This window comes from Sus scrofa, chromosome 6 (assembly GCF_054392235.1).
Source record: "Sus scrofa isolate SSC_HxYL_T2T_F1_AM1 chromosome 6, Sscrofa_HxYL_maternal_Yorkshire_Landrace_v2.0, whole genome shotgun sequence".
NCBI lineage: Eukaryota > Metazoa > Chordata > Mammalia > Artiodactyla > Suidae > Sus > Sus scrofa.
In genome coordinates, this window is record NC_139388.1 from 33,638,976 (window position 1) to 33,658,477 (window position 19,502).

The 19,502-nt window shown below is 35.6% G+C and overlaps 1 protein-coding gene across 32 annotated transcripts in view; it reads right to left on the reverse strand.

Annotated features, from left to right (window-relative positions):
- CHD9 (chromodomain helicase DNA binding protein 9) overlaps positions 1-19,502 on the reverse strand; it is a 242,136-nt gene that overhangs the window by 133,825 nt on the left and 88,809 nt on the right. For all 32 annotated transcript variants that reach the window (XM_084960257.1, XM_084960261.1, XM_021094174.2 and 29 more), the window contains exon 2: positions 14,776-16,395. In XM_084960257.1, coding sequence (XP_084816383.1) covers positions 14,776-16,230 — 1,455 coding nt within the window. In that variant the 5' untranslated portion in view covers positions 16,231-16,395. The remainder of the gene's footprint in view (positions 1-14,775; positions 16,396-19,502) is intronic.

Here is a 19,502-nt window from a genome sequence, read left to right on the forward strand (position 1 = left end):
GGAGCTGTATAGCAGAAATTGATACAACACTGTAAATCACTATAATTTAAAAAAGGGGGGAAATAAAAAGCTTTTAAACATTCAAAAGTTGAAAGAATTCATGATCATCAGACCTGCACTACAAGAAATGTTAAAGGAAGTCTTTCAAGCAGAGAAAATGATATTAGATAGAAACTGGCTTTTACATGAAGAAGTGAAGAATAATGGAAATGGTATACATGTGGCTAAATATAAAATATATTTTTTCTTTTTCTTAAAATCTTATTCAAAGATAACTGAAGGCTTACAGGAAAAATGATACTAATTTAGGGAAGAGTTCATAATTTATATAGAAGTACAATATACAACAACAAAGGCACAAAGGCCAGGAAGGGGGAATGGAAGTATACTGTGATATCACTATGTAATATATGTAAAAAGGTATATTACGATCGAAGGTAAACTGTGATTTTTTTTTTTTTTTTTTTTTTTTTTGTCTTTTTGTATTTTCTAGGGCTGTACCTGCAGCACATGGAGGTTCCTAGGCTAGGGGTCTAATTGGAGCTGTAGCTGCCGGCCTATACCACAGTGACAGCAACTTGGGACCCCATCTGTGCCTGCAACCTACACCACAGCTCACAGCAATGCTGGATCCTTAACCCACTGAGCGAGGCCAGGGATCAAACCTGCAACCTCATGGTTCCTACTCGGATTTGTTAACCACTGAACCACAACGGGAACTCCCGGTAAACTGTGATTAAGTTAAAGATGTATACTGTTAATCTTAAAGCAACCCCTACAATAACACAACAAAGAGTACTAAATAGTAACTCAACAAGGGCTGACTTTATAAGCCAGTTGTCAACTTATCACCTCTCAGGTCTAAATCCATACTTCATTGCCTACTCTGCAACAATGGAGTTGAAACCTGCATGCATTTTTCCTCTGCCAGTAGCACAATGTTAAAACTTTGTTAGCAGGGGTACTGGAAGATTACTGGAAGATGAAGGGGCTTCAATTCCTGGTTCCAGTGTGTTCTCTGCTCATATTACTCTATAGTTTCTGTTTCCTCACTGGACTGTGATTAATACAAATAGAATCATAAAAATTATTCTGAAAATCCAAAAACAGGCAGACAATAAAGGAAAGAGGAACAAATAATAGATGGGACAATATAATTAATAGTAAGATGGTAGGTTTAGACATATCAATATAATTAATCACATTAAACATAAATGGTTTAATCACCTCAACCATAAAACAGATTGTTAAATCAGATAAAAAAGAGAAGAATCAACTGTACACTGTCAACAAGAAGGCCACATTAAATATAAAAACAAATAGGTTAAAAGGATGGAAAAGATATACCATGCTAACACAAACATAAGCGACTATATTAATATCAAACAAAGCAGCTATCAGAGCAAAGAATATATTAAAGGCATCAACATAAGCTGTAGGGCAAATCTAAATAAACGTAAACAAATTCAAAACATGAAAATGTTTTCTCATCACGATGGAGTTAAATTAGAAATCATTACCAGAAAAGTATCTGAAAAAATAATCATATATTTATAAATTAAATGAATACATTTCTAAATAATGCTCAGGTCAAATAAGAAGTCAAAGGAATTCAACAGTTTTTGAAACTGAGTAAAAATAAAATACAGCTAAAACACGTAATGGGAAATGTACAATATCAATCAAACATCTGTATCAGAAAAGAAGAGCTCAAACAATGACTTCAATTTTTGCCTTAAAAAAAAAGAGTAAAACCCAAAGTAAGCAAAAGAAAATAAATAATAAATAGCAGAAATCAGTGAAATACGATTTCCTTCCTAAAGCAGGAAAACAAGAGAAAATCAATAAAACTCCATAAAATTGATAAACCTCTAGCTACACTGGTCAGGAAAAAAAAAAAAAAGATATTAATTACCAACATCAGAAATGTACCCTACAAACTATATAGACACTGAAAGGATAATAAAAAACGTTATGCCAATAAATCTGACAACTTTGATGAAACAGAAAAGCATCGTGAAAGCAACAAACTACCAAAAGCCCACTTATACAAAGATACCCTAAACACAGAACTTCTACATGAAAACTTAAGAAAAAAACTTAACTGTCAGGCCTTAGGCACAGATTTCTTAAATAAGTACAGTCTATAAAAGAAAGAAGTAATGTGTGAGACTTTTTTAAAATTAAAAGCTTTTGCTATTCAAAATACACTATTAAGGAGTTCTGGTTGTGGCACAGCAGAAACGAATCCTACTAGTAACCACGAAGATGTGGGTTCAATCTTCAGCCTTGCTCAGTGGGTCAGGGATCTGGTGCTGCCATGAGCTGTGGTGTGGACTAACAGTTGTAGCTCTGATTCCACCCCCCTAGCCTGGAAATATCCATATGCATTACAGGTGCGTCCATAAAAAGCAAAAATAAATAAATAATTTTTTAAAAAAAGCTATTTGCACTGTGTCTTTAAAAAAGAAACAAACAAAATACACTATTAAGAAAAGACCTGGAGTTCCCGTCGTGGCTCAGCAGTTAACAAACCCGACTAGCATCCATGAGGATGCAGGTTTGATCCCTGGCCTTGCCCAGTGGGTTAAGGATCCAGCACTGCTGTGAGCTGTGGTGTAAGTTGCAGACGTGACTCAGATCCCGTGTTGCTGTGGCTGTGGTGGCAGCTACAGCTATCTAACCCTTAGCCTGGGAACCTCCTCTTTTTTTAGTTGTGGCCCTTAAAAAAAAAAAAAAAAAAACAACAACACTACTCGGATCCTGTGTCATTACATAGGATAAATAAAACTAATGAGCTCCTTGAAGAAATAGCCAATTTTAAGCTTGAGGCAGGGAAATTAAATACATCTTCTCATACCAGAAAGTAGAAGTACTTCAAGACTAATGAGGACATATTAAAAAGGTACAGAGTTGGTTTGCAAAGATTCCCACCAGTAAAATATTCAAAAAGAGTAATAATGGCAACAGATTACAACGTATTCAATGTTTTGCTTTTGTTAAAAAAAAAAAAAAAAAAAATCTATGGGTCCAACTCCCTACAGAAAAGTCCCAACTATAGGGAGTTCCCATTGTGGCACAGGGGGAAGGAATCCAACTAGTAACCATGAGGATGCATGTTTGATCCCTGGCCTTGCTCAATGGAATGGGTATCCTGTGTTGCCGTGAGTTGTGGGGTAGGTTGCAGACACAGCTCGGATCTCACATGGCTGTGGTGTAGGCCAGCAGCTACAGCTCCAATTCAACCCCTAGCCTGGGAACTTCCATGTGTAGCAGGTGCAGCCCTAGAAAGAAAAAAAAAAAGTCCCACCTATAAATTAAAAAGAGGTAAAAATACTTTTACTAAGTGATAAAACTTAGTATAAGCAATAATGGGACAAACTAAAATCATGTCTCCTAATGGGATACTGAAGTGTACAAAATCATCTATGTAGCACTCTTACCAAGAAATGATTAACCTGAATTATGAAGAAAGAATCAAACAGATACAGACAACTAGTCCGGACTATTTAAAAATGTCGATGTCAGGAAAGAACATCAAAAAGGCACAAAACACCGGTATTAACTTAAGATTAAAAAGAACAACTAAATCCAAGACATGACCTTTGATTCAATCCTAGATTTTAAAACAAAAGAACATTTATAAAAATTACTACGATAATCTTTTTTCCAAATATGTAATGATTTTTATTTTTTTCCATCATAGCTGGTTTACAGTTACCAGGATAATTTAAGAAACATGAATTTTGATTATATGATATCTTATTACACATCATGCTGTTTTGTAACTTAGTAAAAGTAACTTTTACTTAAAATAAAAATAATAAGAAAGCAAATGTGACAAAAATTAACAATTACTGACTCTATTTGAATGGTTTATGGATGTCCAGTATTATCATTCTTTCAACTTTTCTGTAAGTTTTGACTTTTTCAAAATAAAATGTTAGGAAAAGTAAATGATACTTTCAATATTAACAGTTTGAAGAAAATCATAATTCTGATATTCCTCACATTGCTTAAGTTGACGTGAAACCATCTTTTTTCTTGTAAAATAATAAAAATATAGATTTGCAGGCCTATCCTTAGCAGTCTCTTTGTATTTGTAGTGTCAATATCTAGCGCAGTAGCTGATATATAGGCCGCAGGTGCTCAATGAATGTTGTTTACGCTGCTAGGAGTTGGTATAGTAGAAAACACAATAAATTTCTGCTAAATAATTAGTAGCTGTCCAGTTTTAGACAGGTCACTTTCCTTCAGTAAAGTTTGAGAAACAGTATCAACTTATGTATATCCCAAATTACTACTAAAAGATTTAATAATTTAAGTAAAACCACTTTTCAAAATACCATGCAAATGTTTTACTATTTCTATCTCCAATTACATTCTCAATATTTACCATATTAATTTTTAAAAATTACTTCTGGAGTTCCCGTCGTGGCGCAGTGGTTAACGAATCCGACTAGGAACCATGAGGTTGCGGGTTCGATCCCTGCCCTTGCTCAGTGGGTTAACGATCCGGCGTTGCCGTGAGCTGTGGTGTAGGTTGCAGACGCGGCTCAGATCCCGCGTTGCTGTGGCTCTGGCGTAGGCCGGCGGCTACAGCTCCGATTGGACCCCTAGCCTGGGAACCTCCATATGCCGCGGGAGCAGCCCAAGAAATAGCAACAAGACAAAAAATAAAAATAAAAAAATAAATAAATAAATAAAAATTACTTCTGTAAGTCTTACTTTCATTTGAGGTATTTAGGGGGAAAATCTTAGGAAATTTATCTAACAATATAATCTTTTAAGTATAATATATCTCTCAGAAACTGGCTATTTCTCTTTTGACAAAAAAAAATGTTCAAAGTTGGACCACATAGCACAGTTTTTAAACAGTTTTATAATAGTTTGTAATAAATTTAAGATTAGAAGCTCAACAACAACAACAAAGAGCCTGCTTTCTTAACTCTGGCATTTATAAGAGCCATTGGATCTTAGCTGTATATTTCATGTACATATATTACAGTATGTGTATAAAATATATATGAAGAATCAAGTAATTACAGATTGCTAAAACATCATGAAACAAAAAGCTAATCTAGAAACTTGGAGCAACAGCTTCTTTAAACTGGGTAGATCAATAAAATTGTACTTATCATTCATTCCAAACCATTTAGTTGGAGAGCCAAAATAAAGCGCTAGAAACCTCTGTCAATTGAAACAGAATTGGAAATGAAATGAGAACGGCTCTGAAATTATAAATAAAAAAGTATGGGTTAATTTTTAATTTGAGTTCTTCAGGCCAAGGCCAGTATCTGGCTCATTTGGGCAACCTCAGTGCCCAGCCAGCATAATCTCTTACACCTGGGAGATATCTAGGAAATACTAAACAAATAAAAGCAGCAAAAATGCAACATTTCCAAAACACAGTTGTTATATAAAATTCAGTCATTCACATGCACACAATTTATATCTACATCATGCATACACTGTAAGATTGCATTTTTTCACACTAAAAATATAGTTAAAAACTTAAGGTACATTGAAAGGTACACAAGCAAAAAATCCCACAAAAATCCAAAAACCTAGCAACTTAAAAACTATTTCTCATTTTAGAGACAACCACTTTTAACTGTACTTTACAATACATTAATTGTAAGTGTCTGGTCATAGTGTGGTATCAGTCTCATTTCTGACCTCGATTAAACACTACAGAATTTAAAATATAAAATGGAATTTGTCAACCAGTTATGTAAACGGTTATATTTACCAGTTAAGTAAAATGACCAAGCACAGTTTTCGCTTTTTGTATAAGGATAGAGCAAAAATCTTACCCAGCTCTAAAATTCTATGGTTTCGCAAAACGTTCAATCTAAACTGTTTTCAGGTGCACAAACATATACTTAAGTAGGGAAAAAAACCTCACTTATAGATTGCCCTTAGCCAATGATTATCATGTAATAACATTCAAGGAATATAATCCATAAAAATACTCAATAGCTATGCTGTATACCTGAAACTAACAATATTATAACTCAAGCAACTTCAGTATTAAAAAAATTGCCGGAGTTCCCGTCGTGGCGCAGTGGTTAACGAATCCGACTAGGAACCATGAGGTTGCAGGTTCGGTCCCTGCCCTTGCTCAGTGGGTTAACGATCCGGCGTTGCCGTGAGCTGTGGTGTAGGTTGCAGACGCGGCTCAGATCCCGCGTTGCTGTGGCTCTGGCGTAGGCTGGTGGCTACAGCTCCGATTCAACCCCTAGCCTGGGAACCTCCATATGCCGCGGGAGCGGCCCAAAAAATAGCAACAACAACAACAAAAAAAGACAAAAAAAAAAAAATTAAAAAAAAAAAATTGCCCTCCTTTCATAATTTGTAAGGTATTACTTACATAACATCTGCAGGGTTGACCATAGTAACCACCACACTTTAACTGAAAACTGCAGTTCAAGCTTCCTATGTGCTTACTCTTTCCACATATTACCTACAACATACTGAGTTAAAATATTTCCTTAATTGAAAATCATTTCCATCCAATTACCTAAATAAAGAAACCTGACCTTCCATATTTGTATTCCAAAACTATGTGTTATAGTATCATGATAAGAGTAAAGTTTGATGGCTCAGTAGCACCTGACACATTTTTTTTTCCAATTTTAGACATTAATTATGATAAGGAAATGCCTGAGTAGTCCTAAGGTATTTCAGAATGCACCTCATCAATAAAATTAAATGCAACATACACCTGTAACTTATACAATATTGAATACCAACTACACTTTAATTTTTTAAAAAGCCAGCAAGAGTAAAAAAAACAAAAATAAAAAAATTAAATACAATTAAAAAAACTGTTAGACCTACTTTGAAGTAATTGAATCTCATGCTCAACACACACCTGCACTAATCCACAAATTTCTCACCAACTGCTGCCTCTTTCCCACCCCTGGAATTCACTTCCTGTTCACCTCTCACCTTTAAGTATGCATGTCAGAAGTCAATAGCCTTAAAGCTACTGTTAACAATTAGAGTTTCTGTCACTCAGTGCAGAGCTCAATCCTTCTACAATACAGTACACAGTTTAATCATTAAGATCACATTTTAGAATTAGCTAATATTCCACAAATTACTCAGTCCGAATAAAACATTTTAATCTGGGAGATTTGACAGAAATGTCAAAACCAAAAACCAGTCCAAATTTAACCGGAAAAAAAACAAAAACACAAAAACTAAAAGGAACATACTTATACAGAATTCCTATCTTGTGTTTTGACTAAGACAACTAAAAATTTTGAAACTTCTTATAAGCAGTACCATGCCAAATGCATAAATATTTCAACAAATTTTGATAAAGAGAGGGATGGTACTTTGTAAGAATTTAAATTACTCAATGAATCGATTTAAATATTACTTAGTTTTTTCTCTTCTTTTTGTCTAAGGCATAGTGACAGGATTTTTAATTATTCATTATCTGTTGGTTTTTCTGACTCAGGAAAAGTTAATACTATTAAAACAAACAAACAAACAAACAAACAAAAAAAAACCCCAAAACTCCAAAACAAAAAAACTAGCAAAGAGCTTGGGATCCTCTGAATTCAAAGGGTTTGAGTAAAGTATAGCGAATCCCTGCTTTAGTTTTACATTTAGATGTAGAGGTTTTCCTCTTCTTTTTAACAGTAATTTCACTTACATACAAAATTAGCCATGCTTCTGCACAAGATAAGTTTCAAATATCTAATATATACCAATAAATTCTTACTTAAGTGAGTGTGACCCTGGGAGATATAACAATAACCATTACAAATTTGACCATACAAGACCTCCCCTTTTCATCTTTTCCTAACTGAGCATTCTATCAACATCACCTTCTAAGGGGGAGAAAAAAAAAGAGCCATTTAATTAAAACTTTTAATGTTCAATAGAATACATTTCAACTATCTGGAAAATTTACTCATCTGTAATAAAAAATTCCTTGACATTGCTGTATAGCAGAGAACTTGTCACATTTCTTTACCTTTCTTCATTATTTGTAATTGCCACTTGGGAGCTAAATAGGCAATATGAGTGATGTATCTTACAATGAAACCCAAAATTACAACCACAGAATCTTAAAGAGTTGAAGAGTATATTAATTTAGTCCATTTTCTACCCACTATAGGAATTCCTTCTGTGACACGCCTGAGCCATTCCATCTCCCTGCTTTCAGCAGAAAAGCTTTATTTCAAACTTCCTTACACTACACTAATCTCCTTTTATGTGACTTCCACTTAGTAGGCCTAATTCTGACCTCTAACAAATCCGACTAGGAACCATGAGGTTGCGGGTTCGATCCCTGGCCTTGCTCAGCGGGTTAAGGATCCGGCGTTGCCGTGAGCTGTGGTGGAGGTTGCAGACACGTCTCGGATCCCCCGTTGCTGTGGCTGTGGTGTAGGCCCTCAGCTACAACTAGGATTAGACCCCTAGCCTGAGAACCTACATATGCCGTGGGTGTGGCCCTGGAAAAGACAAAAGAAAAAAAAAGGAAAGAAAAGGAACCTAAATTGGAAAGGAAAAAGTGGAACTCTCACTGTTTGCAGATGACATGATACTATAAATAGAAAACCCTAAAGACACTACCAGAAAACTGTTAGAGCTCAATCAATGAATTTAGTAAAGTTGTAGGATACAAAATTAGTACACAGAAAATCGACTGGATTTCTATATATTTTTTTCTTTTTTTTTTCCCTGTGCTATCCAGCAGGCCTTCACTGCTTATCCATTTTATTTTATTTTATTTTATTTTACTTTAGTCTTTCTGCTATTTCTTTTTTTTTTTTTTTTTTTTTTTTTTTTTTGTCTTTTTGCTATTTCTTTGGGCCGCTCCCGCAGCATATGGAGGTTCCCAGGCTAGGGGTCGAATCGGAGCTGTAGCCACTGGCCTACGCCAGAGCCACAGCAACTCGGGATCCGAGCCGCGTCTGCAACCTACACCACAGCTCACGGCAACGCCAGATCGTTAACCCACTGAGCAGGGGCAGGGACCGAACCTGCAACCTCATGGTTCCTAGTCGGATTCGTTAACCATTGCGCCACGACGGGAATTCCTGGATGTCTATATATTAACAATAAAAGATCAGAAAGAGAAATCAGGGAAAGCAATCCATTTACCATTGCATCAAAAAGAATAAAATGCCTAGAAATTTTATTTCTACCTACCTAAAGAAACTAAAGACCTATACTCTGAAAACTATAAGACAATGATGAAAGAGGTCAAAGATGACACAGAGGAAAGATATATCTAACAATTATCTAATATCTAACAATTCATATTACTGCACAGTTAGAGCCAGTGTAATAAGCGTTCATTTCCTAATAGCTTAGTGGTCATTTTTAAAAATACGTTTAAATTGAAGGAAAATCGAAAAGACAACCCACAGAATGGGAGATGTATTTGCAAATGAAGTGAATGACAAGAGATTAATCTCCAAAATATATACAAACCTCCTTAGCTCAATACCAAAAACAAACAAACAAACAAAAAATCGGCATAATATCTAAACACAATTCTCCAAAGAAGACACATGGACGCCCAAAACACATAGTGTTCAACATCACTAGTTGTTAGAGAAATGCAAATCAAAACTACAGTGAGGTACCACCTTACACCAGCCAGAATGGTCATCATCAAAAAGTCTACAAACATAAATGCTGGAGTGGGTGTGGAGAAAAGGGAACCCTCTTACATTGTTGGTAGGAATGTAAATTGGTGCAGCCACTATGGAAAACAGAATGGAGAGTCCTCAAAAAACTAAAAATAGAATTACCATATGATCCAGCAATCCCACTCCTGGGCATCTATCCAGAGAAAAACATGACTCGAAAAGATACATGTACCCCAATGTTCATTACTGCAGCCAAGACATGGAAGCAACCTAAATGTCCATCAACAGAGAAGTGGACAAAGAAGATGTGGTACATATACACAATGGAATATTACTCAGCCATAAAAAGAAGTGAAATAATGGCATGTGCAGCAACATGGATGGTCCTAGAAATTATTATACTAAGTTAGACAGTGAGACACAAACATCACATGCTATCACTTATATGTAGAATCTAAAAAGGGGATAAAATGAACTTATTTGCAGAACAGAAACTTTGAAAAACTCATGGTTATCAAAGGAGACAGGTTGGGGTCGGGAGGGATGGGTGGGGGGTTTGGGATGGAAATGTTCTAAAATTTGGTTGTGATGATGGTTGTACAACTGTAAACATAATAAAATTCAGTGAATTAAAAAAAACACATATATACTTTAAAGAAAGGTAAAAGTAGTTAAGACCATATGTAATAGAGTTAAATCAGATTTGAATCCAGTCTGGCCACTGCCTATCTCTATACTGGCTGTGTGATTTGAGATATACCACCTAACTTCTCTGTACCTCAGTGTCCTCAACGAAAACTGAAGTAAATAACTGAATCTAAATAAAAAGACTGCTGTGAAGGCTCAATCTGTTAATAATATGTTAAGTATTTACAATAGTATTTGGTGCAAACACAGTGTTCTATCGTAGTGCCAGTTATTCCAGTTTTTGCTTATTACTATGCACTTCTTTGAATTATCATGCTAACATACACAACAAAAATATAAAGATATTTTAATTATTTTGATTCAAATTTTTCCAGATCTCAATAATAACTTTATATGGTATTTTAGCAACTTTACAATGGCTATGATTAAAAATCATTTTCAGAAAAATACTAAATGACATGAAAAATCTCTGCAACATATTAACTAGAATGTTAAAAAAGCAATTTGCCAAACAGCAGAAACTATATGATCTCAGCTCTGTTTCTTAAAAATGCAATAATACATAGATGGAAGGCTGGAGAGTCAGACAACAGGTCTCACCGGAAACTTGGACAGCAAAATGTCAACAACAGTATCTTTTGCTAGTGATATTACAAGTAAATTATTTATCATCTGTTTTCTATATGGTCTAATTTTTTAATTACTATATATTAAAATTTTTCATCAGAAAAATTTAAATATATAGAAATATTTTAAAATATGTCTTACATAGGCTGTTGTCTTTCTCTAATTTTTTTAAAATGATCTTTATTTTTTCCATTATAGCTGGTTTACAGTGTTGTCAATTTTCTACTGTAGAGCAAAGTGACCCAGTCACACACACATACATACATTCTTTTTCTCACATTATCCGCTCCACCATGAGTGACTAGATAGAGTTCCCAGTGCCATACAGCAGGATCTCATTGCTTATCCATTCCAAAGGCAATAAATTGCATCTATTAACCCCTAATTCCCAGTCCATCCTACTCCCTCCCCCTCGGCAACCACAAGTCTGTTTTAAGTTTTTTTTTTTTAAGCTTATAAATAATGTAAGTTTCCCTACCTTCAGGGAAAAAAAAAAAAAAAGAAATTCAAGATGGCAAATAAAGCAGTAAGTTCATCAGAATACAAAAGCCAACAAGGAATTACAGACATCCCAAAATTCTATTTCCTGGGGTTTTTTTTTGGGGGGGGGGCTTTTTAGGGCCACACCTGCAGAATATGGAGGTTCCCAGGCTAATCAGAGCCACAGCAGCCAGCCTAAGCTACAGCCACAGCAACGTGGGATCCAAGTCAGTCTGCAACCTGTATTTACTGCAGCTCACAGCAACATGGCAATGCCAGAAGATCAGGCCGGGGATTAAAACTGCATCCTCATGGATATCAGTTGGCTTCATTACCACTGAGCCACAACGGGAACTCCTTTTTTCTGTGTTGAGTGTAATTTTAGCTGTCCCACATACTTTCACTGCTATAGAACTTTTACGTTAAATTTAATATATAAGCATTGAGAGATCACGCAGTGTTCCGTGATTATTTCCACTTTAGAAATAAGACAAAAATGAAAGATTTTGTGTTACAAAATAGCAGTTAATATCTGTCACAAGAGAGCAATGAAAATTAATACTGTAATTTTCTCAAAGTTCCTTTGCTCAGAGTTTTGTTGTGGCACAGCAGAAACAAACCTGACTACTATCCATGAGCATGCAGGTTCGATCCCTGGCCTCACTCAGTGGATTAAGGATCCTGCATTGCAGCAAGCTGCGTATAAACCACAGACACGGCTCAGATCTGGCATTGCCATGGCTGTGGCATAGGCCAGCAGCTGCAGCTCCAATTCGACCCCTAGCCCAGGAACTCCCCTTGGGTTGTAGGTGCAGCCCTGAAAGAAAGAAAGAAAGAAGGAAGGAAGGAAGGAAGGAAGGAAGGAAGGAAGGAAAGAAAGAAAGAAAGAAAGAAAGAAAGAAATTCCTCTGCTCTAAAAATTAGAGATGAAAATAAGCTAGTATTTTCTCTATTATATTTTTTAAGTGCTTATGTTTTTTAAAACTCTTTTTAAATGGTAAAATTCCGGAGTCAATTATATAAGAACTGTTCTCAGCAATATTCACAGTTTTTAATGACTGACACAGACTCTAAGACATCTGAAATTATACACACAAACACCCGACCTCAGTTGGAGAAGAAGAAAAAGCTTGCTTAGAAATATTCTTTACATATTCAATATTCTCAATGAAGCTTTCTAGAATTCTAAATAGAGTGCCACCCATGAGTTTTCAAACAATAGATTAATGAATATCTTGTTCTGGATATTGTCCAATGTGTCCTTTTTTATTTTGATAAAGCAAAAATTATGCCACTTTATCATTTTTTAATCTGTTGACTTCTATGCATATATTTCACAATGCTAATTTAGTCTAAAATTAAACTACAGCATTTAAAAGGGTTTTTAAAAATAAGAAAAAATTTATTTTCATAGAACCTGGGGAAAACTCTAATAATATAAGAACTTCTTATTAATATAACATTTTGGCCATATAGTAACCATAATCATTCAGAACATGCCAAAAATTACATAGATAAAAAACTTATATGCACTGTCCAAATCTGTCATTTATCATACATACTAAATAATTTCAAACTTCACATATTTAGGATATCTGATTTATAATTCTGTACAAATAAAACCTATAAGCAATCCACAGTAATCATAATCATAATATTCTTCCTTCTCTACCAATCCATCTCTCCTCTTCACCTCCACAATCAGAAACTCCCAACTCTCTCTTAACACCACGATATCATAGGAAACTTAAGAAGAGACTTTCAATAAATCAAGTATTCCAAACCAACTGTCCTTTACCAATTTTTAAACATGTAGCAAAAAGAAGTTAGCAAAACAAAACAAACTCTGAAAAAAAAAAAAGGTGAGTAGATTTAAATAAAGCCTTATCAGTATAGATAAGATGATTTATTAAAGGCTGCTGCTGATGGGTATGAAAAGACTTTCTATCAGATAGTACTATCTATATATTATTGGGACTACTTTATTTACAATTATCTTCCATTAATTCCAAATCTATAAAAGTGAGTCTTTATTTAAAGCCAGTAAAACACGTTTAGAAAAACATGAATTTAAAAAAAAAGTTTTTTAAAAAGATGACAAGTCCTGAGAAAAATAAAATTAAGAAATAAAGTTAATAAATTTCAGAGTTCATCATTTCAGTTATATGCTAGACAAAGTCATAAGTCAAACTGATCAGAAATCTACGTAAAAGTAGAGAGATGATCTGAATTTCAATCAGTAGGAGTTTTTCCCAGGGCCCTTCTAATTAAGTTGCTTGATCCTCTTCCAGTAGAGGGAGCAAAATCATAATATTCTGTTTGGGCCACAAAAAAGAAGGGGAGGAAGACAGTCTTTTAAATATCTTAAATCTTTCTAGACTATTCAAAAGTTCTGAAAACACCCAAAGGAAAAGATACAGATTTTATCATTTGCAAACACTTCAAGCCTTTGAAATTAAAAAAAAGTCCATTAATATTAATTTCTTTACCTGCTAAAACTCTCTCAATCCTTACCAAAACCCTATTATTATTCCGTACTTAAATATGAAACAAATGAGACGCACAGAAATTATTTAATTAGCTAAAAGACATGCAGCTAATAAATAACATGAGTGAAGATCTAAGCCTGGTAGTCTAGTATCAGACAGAGCCTATGCTCTTAGCCACTTTATTGTGATCTTAATTTTGAATTATGCTTTCCCCCATCATTAACATATTCTTAGTGTTAGTCCTCAAAGCCTTCTTAATGCCCATAAGAATCCATCGCATATGGATATGCTAACAAACTGCCGTTTCCAGTTTTCCCTTATAGATACAGCAAGATAAATATCTTTGGGTACATTACTTACGCCATGTTTGGGTTATTGTAATAAAGCATTTTTATACTCAAACATGCCACCAAATTGCTTTCTAAAATATTTGTATCAACTATAAACTATGTAAGTTCCATATATTTCTCAGCATTAACATTAAAAAATTTTATCTAATTATCAACTGAGATCTTATCAAATTATATGAGCTTCTTAATGGAATATTAACTCTATGTCCATTATATTTGCAATAAAAAGTTCCCAATCTATTGTTTTCCTTTTAACTATGGCTACTAAAGTTTTTTTTTTTTTTTTGAAAATAAATCTTTCCATTAAAAGCAATCATAGTTGAAAGTTACAGAAGATGTCTTAATACTTTATAATTTTCTAAATATAGGACGAAGTCTATTGTTTTGTGCATATCAATGAATCGCTTTCAAAAACAAGAATAGTGAAGCAAGAGAAACCTACATCAAATATGCACAAACTCAGACTTACTGAGTTTGAGAAATCTTGAATACGTCTCACAAAATTAACGCAATGAGTAAAAGCCCACCATACCCCTTTCCACCAAAATAAGAGCTACATACCTGTCGCTGTAAACACAGGCGATTTCTGTCATGTAGATGCTGATGATTAGAGAGTGGTGAATGCCAACTCCGAGCCTGACTATGCAACTGAGTTGGAGCCATATCAGAAGGCCGTGTTATAAGATGTGAAGTAAATTGCCGATCAAGGTCATGATCTAAAACATGACTTGGATTATCTTGTCCAAATGCTGACTCATCAAATTGGGGAAGGAGACCCTCCTGAAGGAGGTCTTCTGGGTCAAGTCCTGTGAATGGCTCAGTTTGAGACTCCACTTGATGAAGTAAATTCTCTTCTAAAGACGAAAAGCCATTAGTTTCTACATGATCACTGAAATGGCCCATTTGATTTCCTGAGTCAACAGGATCTGGGAAGTTCATGTGCACAGGAGATAATTTTGAATTGCTATAATTACCCTGAGGATGTGATGAATGCAACATTTGGAAATTATTCGAATTCAGTGATGTATTAGGATTTAGCATATGCTGAGTAGATTCTTGCTTGATTCCCCTATGAGGTGAAAAGGAATTACTTCCAGTAAAATCAGATAACGTCTGATTTGTATGATTAGGTGCAAGAACTGCAGAGGACTGAAGAAGACCATTTGGTGATACGTGATTACTGGAAAAGGAATAATGTGAAGAAAACTGCTGTGAATTACTGACAGAACAAGAAGTCATATTTGGAGAAGGTCCATTAAAATTTCCTTCTTGATGATTGCTACACTTTAGGAAGTGTACTGAAGGATTTGACGTTTGAGAAAACTGCTGCATTGAAAGGGATTGTTGTGAAGTAGATGCATTATTAATCTGTGATGGGTGGTTAACACTGACTCTGTGTGGACCAGAAACATTAACATCCATAAAATTTTTAGACTGGCTAAGAGAGTTTTGCCCTGGGTTAAGATTATTTCTGTTTTGTTGTGAGCGTAGCGAAGTACACTGTGTTTGTTGTTCATTGGCCTGAAATAAGGCAAAGTCATGGTGTGCCACAAAGCTTTTAGTTTGATGCATAGAGTGAGAATGTCCTTGATGAAAAGGAGACCCATTTTGATTTGAAATGCTAGTAGCTGTCTGATGGCCCCACATTGGACTGCCATCTGCTACATCTGGAAACAAACCATTCGGTTGGTTCTGCGGATGGATCGGAGAACAATTAAACTGAGAGTGTGGAGATAACACATGTTCAGCTGGGCTACCAAAAGACTGATTAACTTGATGAAATTTCATTGAGTCAAACTGATTTAATTGTTCATAATCAGTCATCTTCTGATGTGTTGGAGTACCTTGAACATGATTCAGTGAGTCTATGTGCAAAGGTTCAAATTCTGCACCCAAGTTCAGTTCATCAACTAGTGAAACAGGTCCTGGTTGTACAAATGCATCATCTGACAAACCTTCTAAGGTCTCACCGAAAAGATTGGCATCATCAAAAAAGTCCATCATTGGATCTGTCATCTTGAAAAATTCAGTAACAAGCTGGGCTGTTCACTCCAAACGAAGTATATTCAGCTTCTCTGCAGTAGATGTTAATGGATCATTTCCAAAGAGCATCAACTAATCCGAAACAGGTCAATGTTCATTATTGCTCTAGACAATGACATGTCATGAAGTGTCAGAATCCTAGGAAAATAAGAACAAAAACAACGTTTAATAATGAACATTCATTAAAGTTTTACAGTTAATATGTGACGTAAAAAACATAAAATCTCAGGGTACAGCATGTTTTGGTGAAATAATTCATTATAAAAATCTCATTAATATTCCCTACAAGGAAAAAAATGCTGACACGACTATATGCATTTAAAAGTATTTTGAGGAGTTCCTGTCGTGGCGCAGTGGTTAACGAATCTGACTAGGAACCATGAGGTTGCGGGTTCAGTCCCTGGCCTTGCTCAGTGGGTTAGGCTCTGGCGTTGCCGTGAGCTGTGGTGTAGGTCGCAGACAGGGCTCGGATTCCACGTTGCTGTGGCTCTGGCGTAGGCCGGTGACTACAGCTCTGATTTGACCCCTAGCCTGGGAACCTCCATACGCCATGGGAGCGGCCCTAGAAAAGGGCAAAAGACAAAAAAAAAAAAAAAAAAAAACAGTATTTTGAGGTCCACATATTATAATGCCAGAACATAAACTTGAGAATGGAATGTTAGACTCTCTCCTGAACCATGAAACAGCCATCACTGCCAGCAGCTCTAGCATATGCAAAGTACAGAGGTATCACACTTTAAAGTTATGTACTGTTAAGATAACTGACATCAGATCCTCTTGGATTAGCAAGTATGATGTGACCTTTTACTCTAGACGTCTTGAGCAGATAAATCTACTACTTCACAAGGTATATATGGAACTACATCAGGAAGAGTAGTTGAGGAAGTTCCCATTGTGGCTCAGTAAGTTATGAACCCGACTAGTATCCATGAGGATGTGCGTTCAATCCCTGGCCTCGCTCAGTGGGTTAAGGATCCAATGTTGCCGTGAGCTATGGCATAGATCGCAGGTGCGGCTCGGATCCCATGTTGCTATGACTGTAGGGTAGGCCGGCCACTGCAGCTCTGATTCAATCCCATCCTGGGAACTTCCATATGCCCCAGGTGAGGCCCTAAAAAGGAAAAAAAAAAGTCATTGGGAGTTCCCGTCATGGCTCAATGGTTAACAAATCCAACTAGGAACCTTAAGGTTGCGGGTTCAATCCCTGGCCTCACTCAGTGGGTTAAGGATCCAGCGCTGCCGTGAGCAATGGTGTAGGTTACGGACATGGCTTGGATCTGGCATTGCTGTGGCTGTGGCATAGGCTGGCAGCACAGCTCCGAGGACCCCCTAGCCTGGGAGCCTCCATGTGCCACGGGTCGGCTCTAGAAATATGCAAAAAGACCAAAAAAAAAAAAAAAAAAAGTTGTTGAACGAGGTCAGGATAAGCTGACCCTAAATGAGATCAAAGTTAGCCATCTGGTCAACTGACAGACATGTAATATGTTAAGAATTTGCAACATATTGCTATCGTGGTCCTCTTGCTCATCTACCATGGAAGCTCAGCCTCCTGAGAGTCAAATTATTTAGATAGCCATGTAGCAAAACTAAGCACCTTTTTTAATAGTTAGAGTCCTTACTCTATCCATAAGTACCCTCCTCACCATTGGATAATTTGTATTTATACATGTTGCTTGTTATATTTACCAAACTGTGCAAATAAATATGTACTGACAATCAAGCTAAGGCAAAAAAAAATCCAGTAGCTTAAGCTAAGCAACAAATTATCTTATGATAATCTCAAGAGAAAAAAATAACATTTGTTGGGCAGGGAGACACACATCTGCAGCATGGGGAAGTTCAGGGCCAGGGATCAAACCCACACTGCAGCAGTGACCTGAGCCACAGCAGTGACAATACAGAATTCTTAATCACCATGCCACCTGGGAACACCTCAAAAAAAATTTGGGAGGGGGGGAGGAAATAACATTTATACACACAAATATCACATATATATACATACAGCTGATAGGTAAAAAGGATATAATAGGTTACTTGCTAATAGGAAATGGTTGGCCAATTTTGCTCCAGGCTTGCACCATTCCAAACATTTTTAACAAAGGTAATTTGTGGTTTTGCCCCTATTGTCTTGCAAAAGAAAACCACAACGTTTGCTCCTCTACATATCACTTTGAACTTTTTCAGGAGGTCCATATCAAGAAATATAAATTTCCTAAACAAAAATGTCTGCTTATTATTGAAATGTAGAAACTTCTGAAAAATTCTGAGAAGTGAAACTACCTAAATCAATAATAATTTTACCTAGAAATGGACTTATCAATCACAATGGTATACAAGCGCTTTAACAAATATATGACCTGAGAAAATAAGTACAGAAAAAGAAATTATTTTTCCAGATTTTATAATTATGAGACTGAGCAAAGTATTATATGTCCTGAATACAGCATTAGCCAGAAAAAAAAAAAAAAAAAAAAAAAGAGTGGGTTAAATCACTTCTATGGAACATATCTTATTTTAGCCATAGACGCTAGACTAGGGTATGTATACTTAATCCATTTTCCACAAAAAAAAAGGCAATGTCCACTGTTTGTAATGGGTATATGATTATTTACCAAGACGAAGAAAGAAGAAATATAATGTAAGTTACTGAATCTAGTCTGTTATCAAATATAAGGTACATACATCATTAGTTGATGTAACACGAAGAAACTATGAAACTATATCACTTTGGGTTTTTATTTTATAATCTGTGAAATAACTTTAAAAAATATTTTCAGGCTTAGATTTATTCCAAAGGATCTGATCATTTCTTCTCCCATGAACTATTCCTTTTCATCTGTAAAACACCTGATTGCTGCTTTGTAAGAAAATGTAGAATTGCTGTCATTTACTCAACAACAAATATGTTTCAGTAATATTAAATTTATGCTGTGTTACTCTGTCCCTGTGCCTCTCTGCAAAATCAATAATTTTTTGGTTAAATGCTGAATGAAAGTCTATCTTTTTAGAGACACTTTAAATAATTAAACACACGTATTACTGATGTACGTAGCCCAGCTGAAGTAATGGCAATGTAACCCACTGAGCGAGGCCAGGGATTAAACCCACATCCTTATGGCTACTAGTCAGGTTCTTAACTCACTGAGCCACACAACAGGAACTCCCAGTTAAAGATTTTTTAAAACGCTGCTCTGAAAATTAGTTTATGATGTTATCAGAGCAGTAATATTCCATTCAGGAAAGAA